The sequence below is a fragment of the Propithecus coquereli genome, unplaced genomic scaffold, assembly GCF_000956105.1.
Source record: "Propithecus coquereli isolate 6110/MARCELLA unplaced genomic scaffold, Pcoq_1.0 Scaffold45, whole genome shotgun sequence".
NCBI lineage: Eukaryota > Metazoa > Chordata > Mammalia > Primates > Indriidae > Propithecus > Propithecus coquereli.
Window position 1 is genome coordinate 453094 of NW_012150285.1, and position 14946 is coordinate 468039.

Consider the following 14946-nt stretch of genomic DNA (forward strand, 5'->3'; position numbering starts at 1 on the left):
TGAGACCAACGGAGAGGTCCGAGCCCCCTGAGCTCCCGCTTTGCCTATAATCTTTATAAACTTATAAAACTATACCTTTGTCTCAGTGTATTCTTTTGTTTCTTCCATTTTCCATTTCTCTCTATTATTTTCTTATCCCTTGCAACTCTACCAAAGGGACCTGGTTTTTTGCGGGGAACACTGGCCACGTTCCCCGCAAAATATTACTATTACTTACTGATCCAATGTTGGAAAGAGTAAATGTCCCTCCTGTAAGATCAGTGGTGCTGAGCTGACCCGCAGAGCCCAATTTCTGGAGCCGATCCAGTTCAGCGGCAATCTCAAATACAGAGCAGGCCTGAACGTTTTTCACGTTAGGGACAATCAAACCGTGCTCAGTATCCATTGCTATCCCAATGTTATGAGAAGCCTAAAAAATAAAAAAAATAAAAAAAACTATATATTAATGGTAGGCCTTCTAATAAATAAGCTAATAGCAAAGAAAAGGTCAAATTACACAGTCTTCTAAAAACAACCAGCAAAAATTATTTTTACCAGATTGGCAATGATTTAAAAGAAATAATTTTAAAAGGGCCAGGTGCAGTGGCTCACACCTGTAATCCCAGCACTTTGGGTGGCTAAGGTGGGAGGACTGCTTGAGGCCAGGAGTTCGGAACCACCCTAGGTAACACAGCAAGACCCCTGACTCTACAAACAATTAAAAAAAAATTTATCTAGGTGTGGTGGCACATGCCTGTAGTCCTAGCTACTCGGGAGGCTGAGGCAGGAGGATCGCTTGTGCCCAGGAGTTTGAGGTTACCATGAGCTGTGATCATACTATTGTACTTCAGCTTGGTAACAGAGCAAGACCTTGCCTCTTAAAAAAATAATAATAATTTTAAAATAATTTCTAAGCGATTTTTTTTAAAGATAATGTTTTGTTGATAAGAATATAGGGCAACAGGCTATTTCCCTTTATTGTTACTGGAAATGTAAGCTGGGAGAGGTTGAGCATCCCTAATCTGAAAATCTGAAACCCAAAATCCAAAATGTTCTAAAATCTAAAATCTTCTGAGGACCAACACGATGATGTCACCTGTGGAAAATACCACACTTGACGTCATGTGATGGGTTACAGTCAAAACTTAGTTTCATGCACAAAATTATTAAAAATAATGCCAGGTGCAGTGGCTCATGCCTATAATCCCAGCACTTCGAGAGGCTGAGGCAGGAGGACTGCTTGAGGCCAGGAGTTCAAGACCAGCCTGTGCAACATAGTGAGACCCTGTCTCTACAAAAAATTAAAAAATTAGCCAGGAGTGGTGGTGCATACAGGAGGAGCTACTCAGGAGGCTGAGGTGGGAGGATCGTTCAAGCCCAGAAGTTTGAGGCTGCAGTGAGCTATGATCCAGCCACCGCACTCCATAGCCTGGGTAAGAGCGAGATGCTATCTCTTAAAATAAAAAAAAAGAATTGTATAAAATTACCTTCAGGCTATGTATATAGGTGTATATGAGACATAAATGAATTTCATGTTTAGGTTTGGGTCCTATCCCTAAGATACCTCATTATATATATACAAATATTCCAAAATCTGAAAAAAAAAAATGAAATTCAAAACACTTCTGGTCTCAAGCATTTCAGATAAGGGATACTCAACCTGTATAGACTTTCTGGAAAACATATGACAATATGCAACAAAATTTATAAGAATATGTGCTAAAGAGCTAAATGCAGAAGTATATACCAATACACAGGGATGTTGTATACAGATTGTTTATAAGTTTTAGAAACTGCAAGCGATCAAAATGTTTATCAATAAGTCACTGGCTAAGTAAATGGAAACAAAGCTGTATTTATGGACATATAATGATGTCCATAATATATTAAGAAGAAAAAAGTGAGATAAAGAAAAATATGAATAATTCTATATATTTTTTAAAAAGTATATGAGAATAAATATAAGAATAAAATCCTGGAAGGATGTGTATCTCAACATAAACAGTAAGTTGTATTAGGATCGTGGGCTTGAAGGTAAACATCATTTTCTTGCCTGAAATTTTTATAACAAGTATATACTTAATCAGGAAATATTAAAATAAAAATAAATATAGCCAGCTGTATTAATCATATTAATATTCTAGATCTGACTTCCAGAATATCTAAACTCACTTCCTAGTTGTATATTTCTAATGAGAAACATACACAGGAATGGCATCCCTGAGTTCTCAGTCTTAAGAAAGTTTCACTCCGAACAGAAGAGTTCACTCAAATTGAATTCAAACTTACTACTTTTCTCATTTAAATTATTCTTAACATTTCAGGAATTCAATTTTGAGAGAGCTGCTTCTTTTTGAGAGGGTAAAGTAGGGTAGGTAACACAATCCACTGCTGTACAGCTATATATTTCCATTATTTTAAGCAGAAAACCAAAAAAGCTTAAAAATGCCAATCTCCATATCTAAATAGTAGCATGATTAACCAGTAAAAACAAAAATAGCAATAAATTATACTTAAGTTTAATGTTTTATCCCATATCTTTAATTCTAATCTAAAAAAGACCACTATTTGAGGGACAATAGAAGCCTCTCTAACCTACAAGCACACTGGCACTATCTTCTACTTATAACAAGAACATTTTCACACTGTATAGCCAACCTTATATGTTATATTCTGGCAGTTTTCATCCACAGAAGCATTAAGGATGGGAAACTGTAGTAATCCCAAGGATGCAGCCTGTTTAACAGAAAGAGATTGCAACTTTAGCACCTTTAACTCGGAAGGGGTAGGGGATTCCAAGCAATAAGTATTAATATTAAAAGAAGGAGGGAGAGAGCTCCTATTTATGCTGAGTTTAATTTCAAGTCTCCATGTACGTAGGCACATCCAATATTACCTTCAAGCAGTGCAGAACTGGGTCACCCTAATCATTTCAGAATAAAAGATTTAAAGCAGTCAGGTAGCTTGTAAAGATCAAGGAGATTTTTATAAGTGATTTCCTCACTTACACGTAGTCTTAAGATTTCCATGAGAAGTAAACCTGTAGTCCAAATATACACTAGGAATTCAAACACAAAAAGACAGGTAAGCTATTTCCCTACGTAGAAAGAACATGTAATAAGGATTTCAAAGTGCACTGGCCAGCAAAGGTCAGTTTTCCACCTGGTGTCCTTGGCCAAATGAAGGGCTGAGCTGGCACAAACATTTACTCTAGTGCCTGAGTCTCACTGAAGAGCATTTGTTTTCCCTCTCTGCCTCCTTCTCCCTTAGTCTTTCCCCTTCTTTTTTGCTTTAGTCTCTCTGTCTCTCTCTTTTTTTTTCAGCCACAGAAACTGTGACCTTTTGTCTTTTAACACCATTTCTCTCCTGTCCATATTCAGATTTCCCTGTTTCCAAAATGTTCTTGATAGCTGTTTCTCTGCCCATCCAGGATCTGATAATCAAGGTTCACATATTGCATGTGGTAGTCATGCCTCGTATTAAATTTAAAAGATAGCAAAATTATAATGCTTAGGATTGTGCTTAAAAAGAATTCCTTCCCGCTACTGCCCTTGTCCAGTCCCATTGAGAGTTCTTTACATGCATTGTGTTAAGTGTTATTTTTGTCTGTGGGTTGGTGGCCTTAATAGGGGAGGAAAAATGTCAAATCCTTGAACTAGAGAGTTACAGTGATTAGTTTAGCTAGGACGGGTATGGAAGTAGATCAGTGAAAGAAAAATATAATGAAAAGATTTGCTGCAAATTCTTTCATTTTTATGACCTGAAAGCTTTAATAAGTATTTGATTTGATAACTGTAACTTTAATCTTCTTTGTGTAAAAATCCATAACTAAGGTTAATCTAAAGTGTTACACATAAAAACAGGGTTTTCAGCATAATCCAAATTTTGTAAAAGAAAATACAAGATATGTGCCCACGGATTAGATTATTTTTTCCCTTGTACAATACTTCATAGTATTTTCCAAATGTTCTGTAACTTATATAAAAATGTATTTTAAAACAAAGCAAGCTAAATTTTATGTTTTCAAAATAAAGATTAGTTTTAGATTAGTCATTCAGAGTGAAACAATGAAGAAAAATGGTAATAAAAGAAATTCAATGTATTAAACGGATGGTCTATCCTTGCTTCAAAACACTTGCTGTTACCAAAAAACAGTAAGAGAGACCCAATCAGAAACACAGAAGTGGGGCTCTCTTGCTCTTCAAGGTTAACTTCTCCACTGGGGTCTTCACTGCATTCTTCCCCTAATGCCAGGATCTTGCTCCGATAATCCTTCCCACTCACAATTTTTTTTGTCTTCAGATTCTGCAGCTCTTTCCTGTAGCCTACAAACTGCTAGATTTTTCCCTGAGGATGTGCAGGAGGGGCGGAGGCAGATGGAACCTTTCCTCACTCTCCTGCACACAGCCGTCTTAACTACCCTCTGCACCCACTGCCCCATCTGCCTTTCACCAGCTTTTCCTAATGCTCCTCTTTCTCATTCCTATTCATTCCCCAAGCAACTGCAACCAAGCTTCTACCTCAATAATACTCAATCAGTTCCGGCTGAGGCCACTCGTGGCCTCCAGATTACTGCTCCAATAGCCTGTTCCTAGTCCATATCCTATTTAACCTTTGTGATGCATATGCCGGTTATCTACTCTGCCCTTAAAACTTTTTTCGTCTCTCTTAGTGTAAGAGGCTCAATCAACGGCCCCACTCTTTCACACCTCCCTTTATCCACACCCTTTGGTAGTGCTCTTTCAGGCTGACTAAGCTTAGTGACTTGCTTTGGTCAACAGATAAGAACAAACTTGAGCCGGCACGGTGGCTCACACCTGTAATCCTAGCACTTTGGGAAGCTAAGGCAGGAGAATTGCTGAAGTGCAGGAGTTTGAGTTTGCAGTGAGCTATGATGATACCACTGCACTCTAGCCAGGGAGACAGAGCAAGACTGTAGCTCAAAACAAAAAAACAAACTTGGTGCAGCAGAGCCTGGGCAAATAAAAGGGACTGAGCAATTTCTGCCCCCTCTCTTCATCCCTGCCAGCACTGTGAGACCACGTGTAGGCTGGTCTGCCAGGGAGAGAAATTTTAGGGGTGGCTTGTTACATAGCAATAGATACACTTAGCTTCTAAGTGCCTCTTTCCTCGTCATCCTATCGTCATCCCACCACAGGCCCCACACACCCTCTTCGACTGTCTTTGCCAACTCCACCCTGTCTAGCCCTGTGAAACCCTCAGCCTTCTCATCCATACACAACTTGGGTGATGTCATCCACCTGTTCCAATTGCCTCGTCTCTATAGATAACTCTAGAGGCAGAATGAAGTCCAGATCGCTCTCCTTTCATTATAGACACCTACCACATCTATATTTATAAAGCACCCACTTACTTATTTGTTAGGATAGTGGCTTAAAAAGTGGAGCTAAAAGAGAATAGTTTCTGCCTCGTGAGGTTCGGCATCCACCGAAGACACAACCGAGTCAGCACATGCCACACGCTGAGGCACGTTGCAACGGGAAACAGAGTATTTAGCTCAGTGACAGCTGCAGAAGGCTGCTGGAGGGGTCTGTGCTTGAACACAACTTAGCATTTAGGATGCCCAGGTATTTGATCAAGAGAGGAGGGTACACTGCGGTGGAATTGTATATTCTGGCAACTATGTGTAGTTTAACATGACTAAAACAGAGGAAGGGGAGGACTGGAGAGGTAGGTAGCAGAGATGTATAAAAATATTTATATGCCACATTAAGGAGTTTGGAAACTATCCTAAAGGCAATGAAGGAGAACCACAAAAAGGAATCAGCGAATAAAACAATAATTTGATTTATGGTGTAGTCTTGGTGCAGTGTCGAGGAAGGGCGGGAGGGGGGCCACGCTGGCATTGGAGACCGTGCGGCCTTCTGAGTGAAGCAGACCAGAAGCTGAAACGGCTTCTCCACTTGCTAGCCAGAAGTCCCTGACAAGCCTCTCAACCTCTCTGAGCCCCAGCTGCCTTAAATGGAAGTGGGGATGGTAACAGTTACACGTGAGGGTTACTCTGAGAGTTAAGAGAGAACATGTACAGCATGCTTAGTACGGAGCCTGGCACATGGTAGCTGTTGTGAGTAGTCATTAACACGAGCTAGACGGTGGGCTGCTCAAGGTCAGCTGATGGTCTTACTCCATTTTATATTGGTCCCACAGCCTAGCACTAGAATCGATTCCCAGGAGCCTCAACATAAGTTTGTTGAATAAATGAAACTACCTATCAGTGATATTTGTAAAATCAATACCAAGTCTCATTTTAGATCAAATCATGACTTTGCTGGAGTGATCTTTTTAGAATTAAAGGCGTTACTTAACTGGCAGGATAATCTCCACCTAGCTCAAAGAGATAAGTAGACAAAAATATGACAGAAATTTCAATTTTATAAATTCCTATTAAACAAAGAAACAGTACATTTGTATATTTTCTAACTATATGATATGATGAAAATATTTTAATTCAAACCCATAGTCAACATATTGCATATTTACAAAACAAAATTTAAATGTCCTTCTCAAGCCTTGTTTGAAATGAATGAAATCTTACCTTTAAGAAGAAGGGCATAAAGGTGAGTTTAATTCCACGAGCTAAAGCAATGGGTTTTAATTCTTCTCGTAGCTTAACCAGTTCAGTAAGGTCAACCTCATCATAATAGCCAAAGTGAGGTATCTTCAGGGCTGCAGACATAGTCTTGACCATTGCTTTTTGAAAGCCTGGAAAAGATTCAACCGTTACTTATTAAAATTCTTAAATCCTTCCATCCTTTTTAAAAAACTAAAATAGAATGTTCTCTAATGTCCTTTATTCTCTCAATTAAACTTGTTCTATTGTTACCATCTACATCACATTACATTACACTGAAAGTCACTAATTTCAAAGCTGGAACACTGACTACATCACAACACCCAGTGGCAAGTACAATAATATAGCAGGTAATTGCTTTAAATACTGTGGTGTATAAAAAATTCAAAAGGATGCAAGCCATGTATTTACCTAATGGCTTTCTTGCAAAGCCACTCTTCTGAAAGTTAATCATCCTAGTTATTTTGAAAGCTAACTAAAAATAATGAATGTTTAAAATATCCTGAGCAAGTCTTCAAGCAGAAAAATGATCAGTATACAAGTTTATATTCCAAGAAACCTGCTAAGGTATCACTCTTCAGAAATTAACAGTACATATAAATTGAAAGTATTTCCTGGAAAAGCTATGTTATTTCTCCATTAAAAAACTATATGTTGAATTTGAACTTACCCTTCAGTAAGAATTAAAAACATATTACACACATTTATCTATTGAAGCAGCTTTCCCCAAAATAAGAATACTATTTCCCTATATTATGTTATTATTATTATTACCTTTTATGGGTTCTGTCTTGTCTTTGCCTGTGAATATCGGTAGTTTTGACACTGGTATGGGAATAGTCATGTCTTTTGGTTTTGGCAGAGGTGGTATAATTTCAGCTTTTGGTGAAGGAGGTAATATAGCTCCTGTCTGCTTTTCCAAATAGTTGAGAATATCTTCTTTAAGTATTCTGCCATCTTTTCCTGAGCCAACAACTTCACTCAGCTTAATCTAAAAAATGACATATTTTAATGCTAAAAATACAACTACTTAAAAATGAATCAACTATTAAAGTTTCAAAATGGAATTTAATAAATTGAAGGTAAAAATATATATCTGCCCAATAAATTAGTACAAGGAAATAACATTTGCATTGTCTTACTAGATAAGCTATAGCTATCCTATACAAGTAATCATTTATTACTTTTGTACACACTGGTAACTATGAGGTATCTATATAATCCATAGCTATTATAAAAACTTGCATTTTTAAATAGTCAGGTATTTTAAAATCTCTTGCATAATTTTTACTCAATCCTTTCTACTCTTGGAGACTATATAAGAAGAGGGAGAACTGGACCAAGTGTGGTAGCTCACGCCTGTAATCTCAGTGCTTTGGGAGGACAAGAAGGGAGGATCACTTGAGGCCAGGAGTTTAAGACCAGCCTAGGCAACATGATGAGACCCTGCTTCCACAACAAAAAAAAATTTAAAAATTAGTCAGGCACGGTACCACATGCCTATAGTTCCAGCTACTCAGGAGGCTGAGGCAGAAGGATACCTTGAGCCCAGGAGTTCAAGGCTGCAGTGAGCTATGATTGGGCCACTGCACTTCAGCCTGGGCAGCAGAGTGAGACCCCATTTCCAAAATAGCAATAACTAAGAAGAGAGAATTTGAGAGTTTAAAGAAGAAATAACACTATAACAAATTTAGACCAATGTGTCTGATGTTGGTGACCAATTAAACAGGTAATTGTTTAAATAATCATCATACCAAACTTCTCTCAAATTAGTTTTTTTCTGATAGTTGCTTTGGAAAGATCAGTACAAAACAGTTAATTCTAGTTAAATACAAATAAACACATAAGCTTGGATGATATCCTCACACATAGTGTGTGTTAATTAATTTCTTAGGGTTAAGTCCAGCTTCATTTGTATTAGTGCAGCTCTAAAGATAACATTTTAAATAACTTTAAAAGAATAAAGGACTTTATTATGTCAAACATTAAGTTTATAACAAACTCTGAGAATTTAAACAAATAATTTTTAGGCAATTATAAATAACTGTAAATGCCACTGGTTTTTAGTTTTAAACAAATTCAATTTATAAATATGCAAACTGCAAGAAGAAAAAGGTGATTTATAATAATAAAATCTACTACTTAATTTCTAGTAATCATATCAGTATTCTAGTTACTATACACATCTTTAGGAAGTGGTTCAGGAAAGCCAAATCATGCATTTCTTCTACAAGTGATCTTTCTATATAATTAAGAAAAAAAATTGGTAAGATGTTTTATAGCTTTCAAAGCAATATATAAAACCATTATTTCATCTGATGCCCTTAATCTAGTGTTCCATATTATTATTTCTATTTTTTATTGTGCTAAATGTCTTCATATTTAAACACATTTAAGGGTTACATAAAATTTCATCAAAGGTGTATAACATAATTTACCTAAGCATTTCCCTGATTTTGAATATATACACACCTTTTGATTTTTGGCTATATAAAACACCAGGAAGAATGTATCCTAGATTATTTTCTTGGGATAGTTCTCCAATGGCCGGATAACTGGCTGAAAGGGTATGAACATTTTAATGATGCTATTACATATTTCCAAAATGTAAACTTTTGTTTTTTCCCATTGTAACATAACTACTTTTCTCAAAAACAGACAAACAACAAGTCTGCATTGTGGGGCACAGTGGAAAGAACTCAGGCTTTGAAAACAGACAAATTTATGTTCAAATCCCCAGTTCAGTTTACTTGATTTTCGATAGTTAACCAACCTTCCTGCCCTTTTTCATCAGGGAAATGGGAATAATCCAAACCATCCCACAGGGTTGCCATGAAGATCAGAGATAATGTGTGTATATTCAAATACCGGCATGTGCTCAAATAATAGAGGCAGTGATTGTCGAGGCACCGCACAATGTCTAAGAGCACTGGTTTCAGAGTGACATAGACTCACTTTGGAATTCTAGCTCTGATGCTGTGTTAGCTCTGTGTCCTCAGACTTGTCACTTAACCTCTCCAAGTCTTAGAATAGCCTGTTATCTCACAGGGCTGAATGAGATAATATGCAAATACTTATGAGAGTGCCAGGGAGCCCCCTGGCCTGGCATTCCACCCTCCATTCAGTCAATGACCCGCAGAGGGAATACAAAATGGCTCTCCCCATCCCCTTCAGGTTAGGACAGATCCGTGATACCATATCCGCATCCGGCCCATTTCCTTTTGTTTCCTTCTCTTCCTATTCTGCTTCCTTCATTCCCTTTACAGGTTTTCACTCCTTCAATAAATCAATCACATGCACCCAACTTCTCATTTCTCCCAAGTACTTTTATACAACTATCACATTTTAGTAACAAATATTTTCCTGTTTTCTTTAATTCTAACTTGAGCCATTTCATCAGGGGAAAGTTGGCTAATTTTTCAAAGATACAAACGTATACTGTCTATGCAGTCTCAGACTTACATAGGAACTTACATTGTTTTCCATTGCAAGGCGGCGAACTGCAGGAGTTGCCAGTGTTTTCTGGCCCTTTATCTCCTGGTGTGTGTGTTCATCATGCGACACGGCAGGGGTTTCCACAACATCTTCTTCTGAATCTGGTAACGAGGTAAAACTTAACTTCAGTTGGAAATACAAAAAGAAAAAAAATCTTAGTGGCCTATATAATATCTTAATAAATTCAACTTGAAGTTTGTCGTCTAAATGCATTAATAGTTGAGTTACTTCAGAAAAAGGAAAACACAATTATCTTAACAGCAGGGGTGGAGTAGGGGTAGGTATATATTGGTACCTGGTACTGTTTAATTATTAGTACCTGGTGTATACTTCACTTCTGTTAAAGTCACTGCAGCTACAAGTTAAAAAATGAGTTTCTTCAATGAATTTTAAAACATGTATTTTAAACACTTTCCTAATAAAATCCTCATTTATAAATAGTAAGAAAAAAGAATCATATATGAGGTAAATTATATAAAAGAATCATAAAATCTATGACAATCTTAGACACTTTCCTGAGATGATAAAATACTTAAAAGTTTGCTCTGAGCTGGGCGCGGTGGCTCACGCCTGTAATCCTAGCTCTATGGGAGGCCAAGGTGGGTGGATTGTTTGAGCTCAGGAGTTCGAGACCAGCCTGAGCAAGAGCTCAGGGGGCCACCCCGTCTCTACTAAAAATAGAAAGAAATTAATTGGACAACTAAAAATATAGAGGAAAAAATTAGCCGGGCATGGTGGCGCATGCCTGTAGTCCCAGCTACTCAGGAAGCTGAGGCAGAAGGATAAATTGAACCCAGGAGTTTGAGGTTGCTGTGAGCGAGGCTGACGCCACGGCACTCACTCTAGCCCGGGCAAAAGAGTGAGACTCTGTCTCAAAAAAAAAAAGTTTGCTCTGCTTTGAATATGGCTTACAAGACATGCTGTAGCTAATGCTAATTTGGTTGTTCTTTTCTCTATGGAGTCTTGATATTAGAAAAACTATCTCAGGCTATTAGCAAATGTATTTTTACAAGCAAAAAAAACTGTTTTTGAGAGCATTTAATTGTCGAAGTCTACTGTTAGGAAATCAATGATGTATAGCAGAATCTGTCTGAATTGGTAAACTAAAGACTGATAGGACTTCTCAAAATCAACAGACAACTGGGTTTGCTTTGATGCTTTGACATACAACTCTAGGCAAATAAAAATTTTCCACTGCTGCAACTATGGAAAGACAGTCCATTCATTCCTCTTCACTAGTCTATGAATTGGCCCAGTGGAACTATAAAAAAATTTCCCTAAGGATGAAGAAGGAAAGGAAAAAAAAAAATAAACTTGTATTGAGCACCTATTAGGTGTCAAATACCACACTAAATATGCAATATCTTAATTTAATCTTCATTCCGACTGTGTGAGATAGGTGTTATTATCCCCATTTTATAGATTTTTTTTAAAAAATGAGGTCTGAGAGATGAAAGAATCGGCCCAAGGACACACACCTAATAAATCCAACAGCTGAAATTCAATCCTTGGGGCTGACTCAATCTGTGCTGCTTCCATTAGTTCATGGCCCTAGTAAATTTTCTCTCTGCTCAAAGTAGCTGGAATACAATTCCTATAGTTCAAGGCATAATTACATTGAACTTTCAGAATCCCTTAGATTGTCCACATCTGTTAAAGTTATTGGAGAGACTAGTAAGAAAGATTAGCATTAGGAACTAATCAGAAGATTCAACTGTAGGAACCCCAAATACTAAATACTAACTTGGTAGTTTGAGAGTTCTCATGTAAAAAAAAAAAACTAACTTGAACAATGCCTATTTGCTGAAGTAAGAGAAATGTATAAATATCCAAATATATATCAAAATTATTATATATTTCCAAAAGATCAAGCAATTTACTGCAACTCACCTGTCTGGAAATCATTTTGTGATATATTAGCTACGTAGTACTACCTTTTAGAATAACTTGGGTGTAAACATGAATGACAAAACAAACTTACTTGTGAGGAGTCACTCATATTATTTGTAACAGTAATGTATTAATAGTTGTTGGAAGAACACTCTCTTAAATAAAATACCATCTTATTTCATAGCACTTTAAATAATTTTCAGTGTTGTAACATATTTTCTCCTTTGATGATCACAAAAATGTTGTAAGTATGCAGAGCAGATTTCTCAATTTTACCAACATGGAAACAGACTCTAAGGGGGATGGAGTTAAGACTAAATTCAAATTTCAAGATTCTCCCCAATTAATGCAATTTAGTGGTTCTAGCATTACATTCTAATGTGAGATTTTAGTTTTTGGTGATTGGTCTTTTAGTTTATGAATTAGAGTACAGTTTCACAAGCTTTAACTAAATTTTAAGAAAGAGCAAAAGAATTCTAGTAAGTAAGCACTTTTCCTCATGAAGTCTATCAATTCAGTGTTGATGTCATTCCTCATGTGAAGCAAACTTACAATAAAACCACATTATTTCAGGTTAACTAAATAAAAGAGTAACTTGAATTGGTAAAAATAACAAAACTGTGAAATTGCAATATTCCTAGGTATTTCAAAAACAATTTTCAAGAACATTAAATAGCCTAATCAACTCACTTAACTGAGTGAAATTCTTTTGATGAAAATGTTTTGAAATACGAAAGTTTTCGAGTATGTTTGGAAGCCTTTCTTTATACCGCAAATATAAACTTTAGTTCCTGTCCAAATGATCATAAAGTGAGAACTAATGACATCCAAACTGATGAGATTTCATTGCACTTTCTTTTTCACTTCAAGTTATTAAAACAGCTAATTCAATCAATCAATCCACAATTAGCTGTACAAAATTAACAGTTACATATACCGTTTTTGAGCATCTACTATGCCTAGGCATTGAACTTGTAATTTATGTTATCGAATATAATTTAATTAAATGATACGCTATATTCTTGGAAAAGTTTTATGTGAAAGAGCTTTTTTAAAAACTCTAAAATACTTTGTATTAATCCTGTAAACAATTTCAATATTATAAAGTCTATGTACTTATGTAAACTCTAAATTGTATTGTTATAACAGAATTTTGTTAATATGTATATGTACATTGTTCGAAATTCAGTTCCACTGTTTTAGATGCCAAATGGAGCAGATACTCATCTTCTCTGTACTAAATTTTCAGTGGAACAAAGTGGTTAGGAGCATGGGCTTTAGAATTAAACAGAGCTAGGATCAGATTCTAGGTCTACCACTTAATAGTCATGTGATCATAGGCAAGTTATTCAAACTGAGTCACAATGGTGGATGTGTTTAATGCTGATAATTATATAAATATGATTAAATGAGATTGTGTATACAACATCAGCACAGAGAAAGCATTCAATCAATGACAGAAGTTGATGCTAAACGGTAAATGCAACATAATGGCAGAAATATAGTAGTTTTATAAAGTATACTGCTAAAGCTTATATCCCTCTTTCTCTTCCCTTATTACTTTCCCATGGTGGCAGGAATCCTCAATTAGGCACAGTAAACATATGCTATTATAATATTATCTTATGGGACCACCACTGAATATGTGGCCCATTGCTGACTGAAATGTCATTATATGGCACATGACTATATACACAGACACACAAAGAGGAAGCTGGAAAAATTAGTTTCACCATTTGAAGTGGCTATTAAAGCAACTCCTTATTTTGAGAATCAGTAAAAGGAAAGAATAAAGCATTTATTCTGTCTTTCCAGTAGGAACTTTATGTATTTCATATTAACTAATAGCCCCAAGTGATGAGAGGAGTAATGCCAGCTAGTAACATTAAAAGAATGACAGAATCCAAAAATCATCATTCTACAACCACTAAAGCAATTATTGATTTAGGAAAGATTTCAAGTGCTATTATAAACTACTTATATAGTGCCAAAGTAACAGCACATACATAACTTTCAGGTTACAAAGGGAAAAACATAATTGTACAATGGAGGGGTAAGGGTATCACCGTCGTGATTCAGTGTTTAAACTTAGCATCGCTACGGCAGGTCATCAGAGGTCATGTGTGTCCTGATGTAAAGCAGTATGAAGTACACAACATCATCCATGATGTGTTCCAGCCAAAATATTTAACTTGAACCCAGCCTTTAAATCTTACTTCCAGTTTGAAGGAAATATAAGGACTGGAGGAAAAAGTTAACACCATGAAGCAACAAAACAAATCCAAAAGATTCAATACTCTGCAAAACAAATGGCAGTCTCTTCATGTCAGTGTCATGAAACAAAAGTAGGGGAGGATGAGATAGACTAAAAGACACTTAAGGGATGTAACAACCAGGTGCAATGTGCAGTCCTGTATTCGATCCTAGTTTGAAAAAAAACAATTGAAATTTTAAGGACATTTGTGGACAATATAAGAAATTTAAATATTGTCTGGCGATCATATAAAATGAAAATATATTGTCATGAAAACACAGGTTAACTAAGCATACAGATTAGATTACAGCATGTACAGTATATTATTTTGATAAAAAATACTTATGTATATATATGTCCTACAAAAATATCTGGAATGATATACATTAATGTGTTAAGAATATGATTTCTGAGTAGCAGGAATGTTTTTATTTTTTCACTTTTGGTTTTCTGTATTTTAGAACTTTCTACAATGCACACATCCTGCTTTCATAATAATAAAAGTTAAATAAATAATAGGAAGCCTTCAATAAGCCATCTTCCAGGTTTTAGAGGCATGTCATAGTAGAAATTATTCTGAACAAGAATTCAGGACATCTAAGTTCTAAATTTGACCGTGGTGTCTCTGACTATTCAGTGAATTGTCCTACCTTTCTTTTTTTTTTGAGACAGAGTCTCACTCTCTTGCCTGGGCTAGAGTGCCAAGGCATCAGCCTAGCTCACAGCAACCTCAAAC

At 36.2% G+C, this 14946-nt stretch overlaps 1 protein-coding gene across 1 annotated transcript in view; it reads right to left on the bottom strand.

Annotated features, from left to right (window-relative positions):
* The window catches only part of DBT (dihydrolipoamide branched chain transacylase E2), a 46022-nt gene that overhangs the window by 6818 nt on the left and 24258 nt on the right, over nt 1-14946 (bottom strand). Inside the window, exons 5-9 of the mRNA XM_012654836.1 lie at nt 10046-10167; nt 7346-7562; nt 6536-6702; nt 2638-2715; nt 218-409 (exon numbers count right to left, since the gene is read on the bottom strand). Of these exons, the coding sequence (XP_012510290.1) occupies nt 218-409; nt 2638-2715; nt 6536-6702; nt 7346-7562; nt 10046-10167 (776 nt within the window). The remainder of the gene's footprint in view (nt 1-217; nt 410-2637; nt 2716-6535; nt 6703-7345; nt 7563-10045; nt 10168-14946) is intronic.